The 16,679-nt window shown below is 48.5% G+C and overlaps 1 protein-coding gene across 4 annotated transcripts in view; it reads right to left on the bottom strand.

The window, feature by feature from the left end:
* Positions 1 to 16,679, bottom strand: part of LOC140198118 (uncharacterized) — a 144,778-nt gene that overhangs the window by 12,571 nt on the left and 115,528 nt on the right. For all 4 annotated transcript variants that reach the window (XM_072259047.1, XM_072259049.1, XM_072259050.1 and 1 more), the window contains 3 exons: positions 10,893 to 11,000; positions 4,820 to 4,918; positions 433 to 531 (listed from right to left, as the gene is read on the bottom strand). In XM_072259047.1, coding sequence (XP_072115148.1) covers positions 433 to 531; positions 4,820 to 4,918; positions 10,893 to 11,000 — 306 coding nt within the window. The remainder of the gene's footprint in view (positions 1 to 432; positions 532 to 4,819; positions 4,919 to 10,892; positions 11,001 to 16,679) is intronic.

The raw sequence follows: 16,679 nt of genomic DNA, 5'->3' as shown, positions 1-16,679 counted from the left end.
AGCTGAGCGACTTCCATTTAATCCCATCTGAACTTCCTATTCCTTATACTGATGCTATACCCTCTGGTTATAGGCACCTCAGCAAAGAGGAATTTACCATCTTCCCTATCTATGTATCCTCAGTCTTCTCCACTCTTAAAAAAAGAACACAAAGCCAGCATAATCAGCATCTCCCCAGAGCTGCAACACTCTTCTGTACCTGCCCCAGTGAAATCCCATCCTGCATCCAGCCTGGCGGCCAGGATTGCACAAAACTCTCCAGTTGAAGCTTAAATGGATAGCTTAGTTCTAGATTGAGCACCTTGCTCTTGTACTCTGAAGGTTTCCTTGAAATTGCTCCCTTTCAGAAGCTATAGTGATGGCAAAACTAAGGGTCAGGTTTTCATTGAAACTGGATCTCTTAGTAACTGCTTTGATGATTTTGATACTTACGGTGCCAAATTAGAAATGTCCTGAGTAATGTTATTACACATCCGGGCATTAAGGTGATGAGTATGATCCTGGTTGGAATGTCGCTGATGCAATGTTCACCTATAATATACAATGGAGAATTCACTGAGTAAATTATATGAAATCTTCCTGCACCCATCACAGTTAAGGGAATTTAATATGATATATAATGGAAAAACTGGATTATTAAACAATATTATACATAAGATAAAATAAGTCACGCCGTCAACTTATCCTTCCAAACCGTTCCTATCCATGGACCTGTCCAAATGTGTTTTTAAAGTTGTCACTGAATCCCTCTCTACAATTTCCTTCGAAGAGGATAGCACGATAGCACAGCGATTAGCACAGTCACTTTACAGCACCAACAATCACCGATTGGGTTTCAATTCCCACTTCTGTCTGCAGGGAGTCTGCACATTCTCCTTCTGACCGCATGGGTTTCCTCCCAGAGTCAAAAGACGTACATTTAAGCGTTGTGAGTTGCCGGCACATTGTTTTGGTGCTCGAAGCATGGTGACACTTGCAGACTGCCCCGAGCACGCCGCTACAATTATGCAAATAACACATTCCACATGGTTTGATGCTTCAATCTGCATGTGACAGATAAAGCTAATTTTTATCTTCTGAAAATCACCACCCTTTTTACTTTGCCCTGGTGTAATGGAGGCTTGTAGAGGTTTATAACAATCATTAGTAACATAGAAAAGGTGGATGGTCACAGTCTTTACCAGGGCAGGGAAGACTAAAATTAAGGGACATAAGTTTAAGGTGAGAGGGAAACATTAAAGGAAACCTCAGAGGCAATTTTTTACACACAAGGGGTGGCATATACAGTATATGGAACAAGATACAAGGGAAAGTGATAAGGTAGGTACAATTGTAAACTTTAAATGACTCTGGAACAGGTTCATGGCGATAGAGAAGGTTTAGAGGTGTATGGGCATAACTTAGGGCTTAACTCATGCACCTTGACTAGCATGAAAAAGTTGAGTCAAGGGCCTGTTTCCATGCTGTCTAATTCCATGACTCCAATCACCATCTATCCATGTCATAATCAAACAACGTAATGCCATTTTTAAAAATGTTAAACCAAAGCTTATATATCCATTAGTTTCACATTAGCTTTTCTCAGCCAGTTTTGACATGGTACAACATTACCAAAGTTTTAAAACAGTCAGGCCTTGGAGATACTCTTTCTCTCTATTATTGTCCTGCAGTGATAAAGGGGCAGGGAAGGAACTCTGGCTGCAATGCTTTCCATAAAGCTGTACAGACCACCAAAATTATGGAGGACACATTTGAGACTACCATGACCATGAAGCCTTGCGCGGGCAGGTGAGTACGCATGTGTGATATGCGCGAATTGCCGAGTGACACAGACACATCAACACACAAGTATAAATGCTCACAACGGTGTAGGCCACTTGCGTAGGTTACGGCGTCCAGTTAACGCAGAAGTATAAACCAGGCTTTACAGAGTGGAGAGAGTTTTGAAAATATCCAGTCCTCTGAAACCATTCCAGAATCCAGTGATTGCTGAAGATTACTACTAATGCCTCCACAATCTGTTTAGCTCCCTCTTTCAGAAAAATCGGGTGTAGTCCATCTAGTCCAGGTGACCTAGACACCTTCAGACCTCCAGGGCGCTCTTTAATTTCTCGCAAACTGCTGGTGTCTTCCACAGTGAAAAGTGAGGCAAGATACTTATTGAATTCATCCAGCATTTTTATCCCCCATTACTATCACTCCACTGTCATTTTTCATCAGCCTTTCCTCTCCTTTACTTTATATATCTGGAAAAAGTGTTGGTGTCATCTTTTATATTATTGGTTAGCTATCTTCTTATTTCATCTCTTTACTCTTATTGTTTTCAGTTGCCTTTCATTGGATTTAATAGCTTCCCAATCCTTTAGCTCCCCACTTCTTTGTTGCTATATTATACGCCCTCTCCTTTGCTTTTATGCTGACTTTCACTTCTCTTGTTAGCTACAGTTGCCTCATTCACCCTTTAGAATATTTTCTCTTTTTTGGGATGTATCTATCCTGTGCCTTTCAAATTGCTCCCAGAAACTCCAGCCATTGCTATTCTGCCATCATCCCTGCTACTGTCCCCTTCCAATCAACTTCGACCAACTCCTGTCACAGGCCTCTATAATTTCCTTTACTCCATTGTGATATGAATGCATCTGACTTTAGATTCTCCCTCTCAGATTGCAGGGTGAATTCTCATATTATGATCATCACCGCTGAAGGCTCCTTTACCTTAAGTTCACTCATCAAATACACCACACCCAATCCAGAGTTGTCTTTTCCCTAGTGGGCTCAATGACAAGCAACTCTAAAAAGAATCTTAACAATAACAAAAGGTGGTATTGTCTTTTTAAATGTATATTTTTATGATTGTAAGACCCGTCTGGACATTAAGAACTTAAAACTCTGCAGCACACAAAATGCTGGAAAAACTCAGTAGGCCAGGCAACATCTATGGAAGAGTAAACAGTTGACGTTTCAGGCCGAGACCCTTCATCCGGACTAGTATTTTGTCTCACATTTCACTGTGGGACACACCAGCGGGATGTCAGAATTTTGAGAGTGTCATGGAGGTCTAAAAGTGTCTAAGTCACCTGGACCAGGTGGACTACACCCCATTGTTCTGAAAGAGGTAATCAGATTGTGGAGGCATTAGTCGTGATCTTCAATAATTACTAGATTCTGGAATGGTTCCAGAGGACTGGAAATTTTCAAATTTCTCAGTCCAGATGAAGGGTCTCTGCCCAAAACGTTGACTGATTTTATTATTTTCCATAGATGCTGTCCAGCCTGCTGAGTTCCTCCAGCATTTTGCGTGCGTTGCTTTGGATTTCCAGTATCAGCAAATTTTCTCGTGTTTTTAAAACACTGTGGGTCTACCCCATCACTGAGTTGCTCATTGGTGGAGAAACCAAAGGAGATGGACTTGGAGTGGAGCATCTTGCTGCCTGCTATGGAGACACTGAAGTTGGTGTTTGAAGGAGGTGTGCAGTCTAACAGTGAGTGATTGTCTTAGTCATTTTTCTTGTGATCACAAGACGCCCTTGGATATTGGTAATGCAAGTCTGGTTCATTGGTTTATTAGTGGGACCGATGACGGAGGAGCTGCATATCCTCAGTCGTTGTGAGGACTAGGCCTTAAGCTGTGGTGTTGCCTATTTGCAGTCATCCAGGAGAGAAGCATCGGAGTTGGTGCTGAAAGTGGTGTGGTGCAATGTCCTTGCCAGCCCTCCAGTATTCGCTTGGCAGAAAACAAGCTGTATTATGTTCAAATGCAGATTGCTGCGATGTTTATATTGTATATTTGTATATACTGTATATTTTTTTGTGTGACTGTATTTTACCACTGTCTTAAATGTGTTATATATACCTTGTGCTGTGTATGACTGTTGGTACCGTGTTTGGCATATTGGTCCCGAAATAACTCTGTTTTTTGGTGTATTCATGGGTATCCATGTATGGTTAAATGACAATTAAACTTAAACTTGAATCTCACAGACATTCTACAAGTTCCTCCTCTTGGGCAATCAGCACCAATCTGATTTTCCCTATCTACCTACATATCAAAATCCCCGCATGCCCATAATCATGTATTTTTTTACATGCCTTTTCTAGATCCCTTTGCAACTTGTACCCTACGTCCTGGGCGCTGTTCAGAGTCATGTATTTATCTCCTATCAGTGTCTTTTTGCCTTTGAAGTTTCTTAACTCTACCCAAGGATCTTACAATTTCTGATCCTACGTCACCTTTTAATCTCTCTGATGTAATGTTGCCATCCACCGTGTCGAATATCATCCATCTTTTCACCTTAGGAAAACTTGCTTATATGACTCTATCTAATCATCTGAGCCAGAATGTGAAAAGTTGCAGGCACATAAATCCTTGCAGGACACCATTACTCACATCCTGCCAACTTGTGTCCTTGCAAGTTATCCTTATCCTCCACATCTTGCGGTTGACCTACTTGTTCATTCATTGACCCAGTTATCAATGCCTTCCATTTCGTGAAATTGAACTTATGATGGATTTTATCAAATGCCTTCTATAAGCCCAGATACACAATCTGATATTTCATAAACTACTACATTGGACTAAAGCATGTAGGTGTAGTTATTCCAGAAAAAAACAGCCTGAGATACTCTGTGAATGCGGAGCAGCACATATTAGCCAGGTGGGATGCACAGTGGAAACGTGTATCAAGGAGTACAGGAGGTCTATCTGTTTTAGTTACCCGGAGGAATCGGTAGATTGAGATACTCATTCAGTCCAACACTCTACAGCATACAGTACCAAGTTTAGCATTTTCATGGAACTAAAGAATATCTTTGCACATACCTTTAAATACAATCCAGCAAATGAAGGTAATGAGAATGCAGACAAGAGACACAACGTTACAGATATTCAAGCACCACCCCCAACGTTTGTCTCCTATGCCTAATGGAGAAAGAAACAACATTAAAGCAGTATGCAAACTGAAATAACTGATTGACACAAATGATTCAATGCAGGATTAACGAACAAAGTGCTGCGGGTTATGGAAATGACCTCAGTTAGTCAGGTTGGTACCGAGTCTCCTCAATACGATGCAACCCAACCATCTGACAAGATGGGCCAGACGTCAGGGCACGGGAATGAAGAAGGTATAGAGAGCTCAATGATATGGGCAGGTGTGGAGACACTGGGAGAGACCAAAAAACTATCTTTTTGTTGCTTCTGGAAACACATTTGATAACCTGGGATTTTCCCCTATCTGCAGCCCAGTCAGATGGGCATGCCACTACACTGATGTTTCTCCATGTACATATCCAGCAAATTAAATAATAAATATTATTGTTTTCTCTGACGTGGTGACAAATTGTATTTAATAATTTACCTGTAATGCAGTAAAGACCAAATGATAATACAAATGCCGGTAATATAATTATCAATACTATTCTTGAACAATTATCTGCCTTTGGTACAAGGCATTGTCGTTAGAAAGGCAGTACTGAAGGAAAGAAGAGACAATTGAACAAATTTGAGAGTCACCAGCTCCAAACCCTGACCAGAAGTTTAAGAGGAAATGGATATGGCAGGCACACACAGTCAGGAGGAGGGCTCCCCCACATCCCCTCAGTTCTTTGCCTCTAAATTGATTTCTAAGGTTTAATAGCACTAAGAGATAATCTTCAATGAATCAATCAATACAGAGACAGTAGTGCGGGGAGGTGTTGGGACAGCTGTGTGGGGGTGGTGTTGGGACAGCTGTGTGGGATTATATTGGGACGGCTGTGTGGGAGGTGGTGTTGGGACGACTGTGTGGGAGGTGGCATTGGGATGGCTGTGCGGGAGGTGGCGTTGGGACGGCTGTGCGGGAGGTGGTGTTGGGACGGCTGTGCGGGAGGTGGTGTTGGGACGGCTGTGTAAGAGGTGGTGTTGACACGGCTGTGTGGGGTGGTGTTGGGACGGCTGTGTGAGGTGGTGTTGGGACGGCTGTGTGGGAGGGTGTTGGGACAGCTGTGTGGGAGGGTGTTGGGAGAGATGTGTCGGGGGGTGTTGATACAGCTGTTCGGGAGGTGGTGTTGGGACAGCTGTGTGGGGTGGTGTTGGGACAGCTGTGTGGCAGGGTGTTGATACGGCTGTTTGGGAGGGTGTTGATACGTCTGTGTGGGAGGTGGTGTTGGGACGGCTGTGTGAGAGGGTGTTGGGACGGCTGTGTGGGAAGGTGTTGGGACAGCTGCGTGGGAGGGTGTTGGGACAGCTGCGTGGGAGGGTGTTGGGAGAGATGTGTCGGGTGGTGTTGGGACAGCTGTGTGTGGTGGTGTTGGGACAGTTGTGTGGGATGGTGTTGGGACAGCTGTGTGGGATGGTGTTGGGACAGCATGTGGAGGTGGTGTTGGGACAGCATGTGGAGGTGGTGTCGGGACAGCAGTGTGGGAGGGTGTTGGGACAGCTGTGTGAGAGGGTGTTGGGACAGCTGTGTGGGGTGGTGTTGGGACAGCTGTGCGGGATGGTGTTGGGACAGCTGTGTGGGAGGGTGTTGGGACAGCTGTGCAGGAGGATGTTGGGACAGCTGTGCAGGAGAGCGTTGATACAGCTGTGTGGGGGGTGGTGTTGGGACACCTGCGTGGGGTGGTGGGATGGCTGTGTGAGAGGGTGTTGGGATGGCTGTGTGAGGCAGCTGTGTAAGGTGGAGTTGGGACAGCTGTGTGGAGGTGGTGTTGGAACAGTTGTGTGGGAGATGGTTCGGACAGCTGTGTGGGACGGTGTTGGGACAGCTGTGTGGAATGGTGTTGGGACAGCTGTGTGGGAGGTGGTGTTGGGACAGTTGTGTGGGAGATGGTTCGGACAGCTGTGTGGGACGGTGTTGGGACAGCTGTGTAGAATGGTGTTGGGACAGCTGTGTGGAATGGTGTTGGGACAGCTGTGTGGTAGGTGGTGTTGGGACGGCTGTGTCGGAGGGTGTTGGGACAGCTGTGTGGAGGTGGTGTTGGAACAGTTGTGTGGGAGATGGTTTGGACAGCTGTGTGGAATGGTGTTGGGACAGCTGTGTGGGAGGGTGTTGGGACAGCTGTGTGGGAGGTGGTGTTAGGACAGATGTGTGGGAGGTGGTGTTAGGACAGATGTGTGGGGTGGTGTTGGGACGGCTGTGTGGGAAGGTGTTGGGGAAGGTGTTGGGACAGCTGTGTGGGGTGGTGTGGGGACAGCTGTATGGGGTGGTGTGGGGACAGCTGTGTGGGGTGGTGTTGGGACAGCATGTGGAGGTGGTGTTGGGACAGCTGTGCGGGATGGTGTTGGGACAGCTGTGAGGGGTGGTGTTGGGACAGCTGTGCGGGAGGGTGCTGGGACAGCTGTGCGGGAGGGTGCCGGGACAGCTGTGTGTGAGGTGGAGTTGGGACGGCTGTGTTGGAGGGTGTTGGGACAGCTGTGTTGGAGGGTGTTGGGACGGCTGTGTGAGGTGGTGTTGGGACGGCTGTGTGGGAGGGTGTTGGGACAGCTGTGAGGGGTGGTGTTGGGACAGCTGTGCGGGAGGGTGCTGGGACAGCTGTGCGGGAGGGTGCCGGGACAGCTGTGTGTGAGGTGGAGTTGGGACGGCTGTGTTGGAGGGTGTTGGGACAGCTGTGTTGGAGGGTGTTGGGACGGCTGTGTGAGGTGGTGTTGGGACGGCTGTGTGGGAGGGTGTTGGGACGGCTGTGTGGGAGGGTGTTGGGACGGCTGTGTTGGAGGTTGTTGGGATGGCTGTGTGGGAGGTGTTGGGACAGCTGTGTGGGAGGGTGTTGGGACAGCTGTGGGAGGGTGTTGGGACAGCTGTGTGAGGTGGTGTTGGGACGGCTGTGTGGGAGGGTGTTGGGACGGCTGTGTGGGAGGGTGTTCGGACGGCTGTGTGAGAGGGTGTTGGGATGGCTGTGTGGGAGGTGTTGGGACAGCTGTGTGGGAGGGTGTTGGGACAGCTGTGGGAGGGTGTTGGGACAGCTGTGTGAGGTGGTGTTGGGACAGCTGTGTGGGCTGGTGTTGGGACAGCTGTGTGGGCTGGTGTTGGGACAGATGTGTGGGCTGGAGTTGGGACAGATGTGTGGGGTGGTGTTGGGACAGCTGTCTGAGGTGGTGTTGGGACAGCTGTGCGAGGTGGTGTTGGGAAGGCTGTGTGGTGTTGGGACAGCTGTGCGTGTTGGGACGGCTGTGTGGGAGGGTGTTGGGACGGCTGTGGGAGGGTGTTGGGACAGCTGTGTGAGGTGGTGTTGGGACAGCTTTGTGGGCTGGTGTTGGGACAGATGTGTGGGCTGGTGTTGGGACAGCTGTCTGAGGTGGTGTTGGGACAGCTGTGTGAGGTGGTGTTGGGACAGCTGTGCGAGGTGGTGTTGGGACAGATGTTGGAGGTGGTGTTGGGACGGCTGTGTGGGAGGGTGTTGGGACAGCTGCGTGGGAGGGTGTTGGGAGAGATGTGTCGGGTGGTGTTGGGACAGCTGTGTGTGGTGGTGTTGGGACAGTTGTGTGGGATGGTGTTGGGACAGCTGTGTGGGATGGTGTTGGGACAGCATGTGGAGGTGGTGTTGGGACAGCATGTGGAGGTGGTGTCGGGACAGCAGTGTGGGAGGGTGTTGGGACAGCTGTGTGAGAGGGTGTTGGGACAGCTGTGTGGGGTGGTGTTGGGACAGCTGTGCGGGATGGTGTTGGGACAGCTGTGTGGGAGGGTGTTGGGACAGCTGTGCAGGAGGATGTTGGGACAGCTGTGCAGGAGAGCGTTGATACAGCTGTGTGGGGGGTGGTGTTGGGACACCTGCGTGGGGTGGTGGGATGGCTGTGTGAGAGGGTGTTGGGATGGCTGTGTGAGGCAGCTGTGTAAGGTGGAGTTGGGACAGCTGTGTGGAGGTGGTGTTGGAACAGTTGTGTGGGAGATGGTTCGGACAGCTGTGTGGGACGGTGTTGGGACAGCTGTGTGGAATGGTGTTGGGACAGCTGTGTGGGAGGTGGTGTTGGGACAGTTGTGTGGGAGATGGTTCGGACAGCTGTGTGGGACGGTGTTGGGACAGCTGTGTAGAATGGTGTTGGGACAGCTGTGTGGAATGGTGTTGGGACAGCTGTGTGGTAGGTGGTGTTGGGACGGCTGTGTCGGAGGGTGTTGGGACAGCTGTGTGGAGGTGGTGTTGGAACAGTTGTGTGGGAGATGGTTTGGACAGCTGTGTGGAATGGTGTTGGGACAGCTGTGTGGGAGGGTGTTGGGACAGCTGTGTGGGAGGTGGTGTTAGGACAGATGTGTGGGAGGTGGTGTTAGGACAGATGTGTGGGGTGGTGTTGGGACGGCTGTGTGGGAAGGTGTTGGGGAAGGTGTTGGGACAGCTGTGTGGGGTGGTGTGGGGACAGCTGTATGGGGTGGTGTGGGGACAGCTGTGTGGGGTGGTGTTGGGACAGCATGTGGAGGTGGTGTTGGGACAGCTGTGCGGGATGGTGTTGGGACAGCTGTGAGGGGTGGTGTTGGGACAGCTGTGCGGGAGGGTGCTGGGACAGCTGTGCGGGAGGGTGCCGGGACAGCTGTGTGTGAGGTGGAGTTGGGACGGCTGTGTTGGAGGGTGTTGGGACAGCTGTGTTGGAGGGTGTTGGGACGGCTGTGTGAGGTGGTGTTGGGACGGCTGTGTGGGAGGGTGTTGGGACAGCTGTGAGGGGTGGTGTTGGGACAGCTGTGCGGGAGGGTGCTGGGACAGCTGTGCGGGAGGGTGCCGGGACAGCTGTGTGTGAGGTGGAGTTGGGACGGCTGTGTTGGAGGGTGTTGGGACAGCTGTGTTGGAGGGTGTTGGGACGGCTGTGTGAGGTGGTGTTGGGACGGCTGTGTGGGAGGGTGTTGGGACGGCTGTGTGGGAGGGTGTTGGGACGGCTGTGTTGGAGGTTGTTGGGATGGCTGTGTGGGAGGTGTTGGGACAGCTGTGTGGGAGGGTGTTGGGACAGCTGTGGGAGGGTGTTGGGACAGCTGTGTGAGGTGGTGTTGGGACGGCTGTGTGGGAGGGTGTTGGGACGGCTGTGTGGGAGGGTGTTCGGACGGCTGTGTGAGAGGGTGTTGGGATGGCTGTGTGGGAGGTGTTGGGACAGCTGTGTGGGAGGGTGTTGGGACAGCTGTGGGAGGGTGTTGGGACAGCTGTGTGAGGTGGTGTTGGGACAGCTGTGTGGGCTGGTGTTGGGACAGCTGTGTGGGCTGGTGTTGGGACAGATGTGTGGGCTGGAGTTGGGACAGATGTGTGGGGTGGTGTTGGGACAGCTGTCTGAGGTGGTGTTGGGACAGCTGTGCGAGGTGGTGTTGGGAAGGCTGTGTGGTGTTGGGACAGCTGTGCGTGTTGGGACGGCTGTGTGGGAGGGTGTTGGGACGGCTGTGGGAGGGTGTTGGGACAGCTGTGTGAGGTGGTGTTGGGACAGCTTTGTGGGCTGGTGTTGGGACAGATGTGTGGGCTGGTGTTGGGACAGCTGTCTGAGGTGGTGTTGGGACAGCTGTGTGAGGTGGTGTTGGGACAGCTGTGCGAGGTGGTGTTGGGACAGATGTTGGAGGTGGTGTTGGGACGGCTGTGTGGGAGGGTGTTGGGACAGCCGTGTGGGAGAGTGTTGGGAAGGCTGTGTGGGAGGGTGTTGGGACGGCTGTGTGAGGTGGTGTTGGGACGGCTGTGTGGGAGGGTGTTGGGATAGCTGTGTGGGGTGGTGTTCGGTCAGTTGAGTGGGAAAGTATTGGGTCAGCTGTGTGGGAGGGTGCTGGGACAGCTGTGTGGGGTGGTGTTGGGACAGTTGTGTGGGAGAGTGTTGGTGCAGCTGTGTGAGGGTGCTGTTGAGACAGCTGTGGGGGGGTGAAGTTGATTGGTCGTGTTTCATTTTCATATTTGGTTCTATTAATGTTGGTCACTTCGAGATACATGTGTGTTCATGCTAAGGTGTAAATTACAATAACAGGTACCTGGGAATACTTTCCATGTCCAAAAGAGAAATGTAATAGCATATCCTGCATACGGTACCAATCCAATAACTGACATGGTAACCATTAGAATGTCTTCTCGTGTAAGGCCTGCAATAAAAAATAATCACAATATCTGCAATAAGCCAAGATGATAAGAGGATTGAAAGCTGCACCTCCATCAGAAGGCACGATCGTCACTAAAAATGATGATTGCAAAGTCTGTGAATAGGGCAGCAGTGAGTTTCACCAATAAGAAAATAATTTCACATCCCCTTTCACCACCCTACTATCATAGAGTCAGAAAACACTACAGCACAGAAATAGGCTTGTCAACCACCTAGTCCATGCCAAATTATTAATCTGCCTAGTCCTATTAACCTGCATCCAAACCACAGCTCTCCATACCTCTCCCGTCTATTATCTCTTAAATGATGAAATCAGACCTCTATCCACCACTTCTACTGACAGCTCATTCATAATCTCACCATCCTCTGAGTGAAGATTTTCTGCCTAGTGTTCCCCTTAAACGTGTCACGTTTCACCCTTAACCCATGATCTATAGTTCCAGTCTCACCCAACCTCAGTGGAAAAAGACTGCTTGTATTTATTCTATCTTTACCCTTCATGATCTTATATACCTCTATCAAAATCACCCTTCATTCTTCTATTCTCTAGGGAATAAAGTCCAAACCTATGTAACCTTTCTCTATAACTCAGGTCCTCAAGTCCTGACAAATTCCTTATAATTTCTTTTCTTCAATCCTTCAATCATATTCACATCTTTCCTGTAGGTAGGTGACCAAAACCGCACACAATACTCCAAATTATGGCCTCACCAATTTCTTGTACAACTTCAACATAGCATTCCCACTCCTGCTGTCAAATGCTTTGATTTATGAATGCTAATATGCCAAAAGCTTTCTTTATGACTATATCTACCTATGACACCACATTGAAAGAATTATGGATCTTAGTCTTGGTTTCTCTTGTGTTTCTGTGATATCATACCGGTGAAACATTGTATCATTTCTTAAAGCATGCATTACTAAATGACAATAAAAGAGGACTTTGTGTCCTCATAATCTAATCTAATAATCTAATCTGTAGTCCCAGATCCTTTTGTTCTGCTGCACACCTCACTGCCCTTCCACTCACCATGCAAGTTCTACGCTGGGTTGTCCTCCCAAAGTGCAACATCTCACACTAGTCTGCATCTTTCATTTTTCAGCCCATTTTTCCAGCTGGTCCAGATCCCACTGCAAGCCATGATAGCCTTTCTTGCTGTCCACTACACCCTCAATCTTGGTGTCATCTGAAAATTTGCTGATCCACTTGACCACATTATCATCTAGATCATTGATATAGATGATTAACAACAATGGACCCAGCACCGAATCCTGTGGCACACCACTAGGCAGAGTCCTCCAGTCAAAGCGGCAACCATAAGACCATAAGATATAGGAGAAGTAGGCCATTCGGCCCATCGAGTCTGCTCTGCCATTCAATCATGGGCTAATCCAATTCTTCCAGTCATCCCCACTCCCCTGCTTTCACCCCGTACCCTTTGATGGCCTGGCTAATCAAGAGCCACCTACTACCACTGTCTGGCCTCTACCACAAAGACAATGACTGATCCAGTTTACCCCCTCATCTTGAATGCCTATCAAGTGAACCTTCTTGACCAAACTCCCATGTGGGATCTTGTCAAAGTCTTTGATAAAGTACACATAAACATTCACTGTTCTAGCTTCATAAACATTCACAGTCCTACCTTCATCAACATTCCCGCTAATTTCCTCAAAGAACTCTCTAAGCTTCGTAAGATATGACCTACCATGCACAAAGCCATGATAACCACCCCTAATCAGTCCCTACCTATCTCTTACTATATCTGGTTCCTTAGAATACCTTCCAATATGTTATCCAGTACCGCCATCAGTTTCACCAGCCCATAATTTCCTGGCTTATTCTTAAAACCTTTCGTGAACAACAGAGCAACATTAACTATCCTCCAATCCTCTGGCACTTCACCTGTAGCTAAGGACATTTTAAATACCACTGCTAGGGCCCCTGCAATTTCTGCAGTCGCTTCCTACAGGGTCCAAGGGAACATCTTCTCATGGCCCTGGGGATTTATTCATACTAATTTTCCTAAAGGCAGCAAACACCTTCCCCTCTGTAATCTGTATATGGTCCATGATCTCAATGCTGCTTTGCCTAACTTCAAGACTTTGTATCTGTCTCCTGAGTGATTACGGATGAAAAAAAATCATTTAAGATCTCCCATCTCATTCGGCTCCATGCATAGATGACCACTCTGATCTTCCAGAGAACCAGGAGAGGATCAGCCAATGAATTGTTTTAAATGTAGTCACTGCTTTCGGTAATGAGGTATCAGGTTTGTACTGAGCAGGACTCAACAAACAATATGACAGAAACCAAACTAACTGTTTTGTGGATACTGTTTCTTATCTCACATTCCCTTTCAATAAAGGAGGTGGTCATCCAGCCCACTGACCCTATGGTATATTTCAGAGCAACCCCATTCCACCATCATTTCCCCTTAACTTAGTCTTTCACACATGCCAATCAACACCCTCTGATTGTTCTTTCACTCACCTACGCATTGGGTTAAGTTGCCAAATCGAACTTACCAGCCTGAATGACTTCAGATGAGGGAGAAAGCTGGAGAACTTGGGGAAACATATAGAACATGCAAACACCACACAGACAACACTGAGAAACAGGATCGAATCTGTGTCTCTGGGTCAATGAGATGGCTGCACTACCCGCAGTGCCGCTGTCTCATCCGATTTTTTCAGATACGGGGAAGTGAAGGGCAAGGAGTGGTGAGAGAACTACTTGCTCATTTGAAGTCGTGTCATAAGATCTTTCCTATCTTCCCAAAGAACACAGATAGTTTCTTGGGTTAATATTCCACCAAAAAGTAGTGATTTCTGAAAGTGCAACACTTCCTCATCCCTGGTTATGGAGATGTAGAGAACACTAGCAAGTAACACACATCAAAGTTGCTGGTGAACGCAGCAGGCCAAGCAGCATCTGTAGGAAGAGGTGCAGTCGACGTTTCAGGCCGAGACCCTTCGTCAGGACTAACTGAGGGAAGAGTGAGTAAGGGATTTGAAAGTTGGAGGGGGAGGGGGAGATCCAAAATGATAGGAGAAGACAGGTGGGGGAGGGATAGAGCCAAGAGCTGGACAGGTGATAAGCAAAAGGGGATACGAGAGGATCATGGGACAGGAGGTCCGGGAAGAAAGACAAGGAGTGGGGGGGGGGACCCAGAGGATGGGAAAGAGGTATATTCAGAGGGACAGAGGGAGAAAAAGGAGAGTGAGAGAAAGAATGTGTGCATAAAAATAAGTAACAGATGGGGTACGAGAGGGAGGTGGGGCCTAGCGGAAGTTAGAGAAGTCGATGTTCATGCCATCAGGTTGGAGGCTACCCAGACGGAATATAAGGTGTTGTTCCTCCAACCTGAGTGTGGCTTCATCTTTACAGTAGAGGAGGCCGTGGATAGACATGTCAGAATGGGAATGGGATGTGGAATTAAAATGTGTGGCCACTGGGAGATCCTGCTTTCTCTGGCGGACAGAGCGTAGATGTTCAGCAAAGCGGTCTCCCAGTCTGCGTCCGGTCTCGCCAATATATAAAAGGCCACATCAGGAGCACCGGACGCAGTATATCACCCCAGTCGACACGCAGGTGAAGTGTTGCCTCACCTGGAAGGACTGTTTGGGGCCCTGAATGGTGGTAAGGGAGGAAGCGTAAGGGCATGTGTAGCACTTGTTCCGTTTACACGGATAAGTGCCAGGAGGGAGATCAGTGGGGAGGGATAGGGGGGACGAATGGACAAGGGAGTTGTGTAGGGAGCGATCCCTGCGGAATGCAGGGTGGTGGGGAGGGAAAGATGTGCTTAGTGGTGGGATCCCGTTGGAGGTGGCGGAAGTTACGGAGAATAATATGTTGGACCCGGAGGCTGGTGGGGTGGTAGGTGAGGACCAGGGGAACCCTATTCCTAGTGGGGTGGCGGGAGGATGGAGTGAGAGCAGATGTACGTGAAATGGGGGAGATGCGTTTAAGAGCAGAGTTGATAGTGGAGGAAGGGAAGCCCCTTTCTTTAAAAAAGGAAGACATCTCCCTCGTCCTAGAATGAAAAGCCTCATCCTGAGAGCAGATGCGGCGGAGACGGAGGAATTGCGAGAAGGGGATGGCGTTTTTGCAAGAGACAGGGTGAGAAGTCCAGATAGAGTGAGAAGTCCAGATAGCTGTGAGAGTCGGTAGGCTTATAGTAGACATCAGTGGATAAGCTGTCTCCAGAGACAGAGACAGAAAGATCTAGAAAGGGGAGGGAGGTGTCGGAAATGGACCAGGTAAATTTGAGGGCAGGGTGAAAGTTGGAGGCAAAGTTAATAAAGTCAACGGGTTCTGCATGCGTGCAGGAAGCAGCGCCAATGCAGTCGTCGATGTAGCGAAGGAAAAGTGGGGGACAGATACCAGAATAGGCACGGAACATAGATTGTTCCACAAACCCAACAAAAAGGCAGGCATAGCTAGGACCCATACGGGTGCCCATAGCTACATCTTTAGTTTGGAGGAAGTGGGAGGAGCCAAAGGAGAAATTATTAAGAGTAAGGACTAATTCCGCTAGACGGAGCAGAGTGGTGGTAGAGGGGAACTGATTAGGTCTGGAATCCAAAAAGAAGCGTAGAGCTTTGAGACCTTTCTGATGGGGGATGGAAGTATATAAGGACTGGACATCCATGGTGAAAATAAAGCGGTGGGGGCCAGGGAACTTAAAATCATCGAAAAGTTTAAGAGCGTGAGAAGTGTCACGAACATAGGTCGGAAGGGATTGAACAAGTGCTCAGTTACTGTATTCCAAGTCAGTTGACATTGAGAGGGTGATGGGGAGCCTCCCATTAGACCGTCTGCTATTCTTATGGTGGCTGATTTCCAGTGATTTCAGGAGACTAACTCAATGACAATCAATTGTTGTGGTATACATGAAATGACACTGTGAATGAACATACAACAAAGAACACAGAAATCTACAGGGCACTACAGGCTGTTCGGCCCACAATGTTGTTCCAACCATGTAACCTACTCTAGAAACTGCCTAGAATTTCTCTACCACATAGCCCTCTATTTTTCGAAGCCTCATGTACCTATCTAAGAGTCTGTTAAAAGACCTTATTGTATCGACAATACCTCTATCACTGGCAGTGCATTCCACACACACCACTCTCTGTGTGAAAAACTTACCCCTGAAATCCCCCTTGTACCTACTTCCAAGTACCTTAAAACTATGAACCTCACATTAACCATTTCAGCCCTGGACAAAAGCCTCTGGCTATCTACACGATCAATGAGTCTCATTATCTTGTACATCTCTATCAGGTCACCTCTCATCCTTCATCACTCCAGGGAGAAAAAGACAAGTTTACTTAACCTATTCTCATAAGGCACACTCTCCAATACACACAACATCCTTGTAAAACTCCTCTGCACTGTCGCTATAGTATCCGCATCCTTCCTGTAGTGAGGTGACCAGAACTGAGCACAGTACTCCAAGTGGGGTCTAACTAAGGTCTTATATAGCTGCTAACATTACCTCAAGGCTCCCACAGTTGATGAAGGCCAACACACCAGACACCTTCTTAACAACACTGTCAACCTGTGCAGCAGCTTTGAGAGTCCTATGGACAGGAACCCAAAGATCTCTCTGATCCTCCACACTGCCAAGAGTCTTACCATTAATATTATATTCTG

Source organism: Mobula birostris, chromosome 5 (assembly GCF_030028105.1).
Source record: "Mobula birostris isolate sMobBir1 chromosome 5, sMobBir1.hap1, whole genome shotgun sequence".
Taxonomy (NCBI): domain Eukaryota; kingdom Metazoa; phylum Chordata; class Chondrichthyes; order Myliobatiformes; family Myliobatidae; genus Mobula; species Mobula birostris.
The sequence above is the reverse complement of the archived record's forward strand: the minus strand, read 5'-3'. Positions and strand labels throughout refer to the sequence as shown.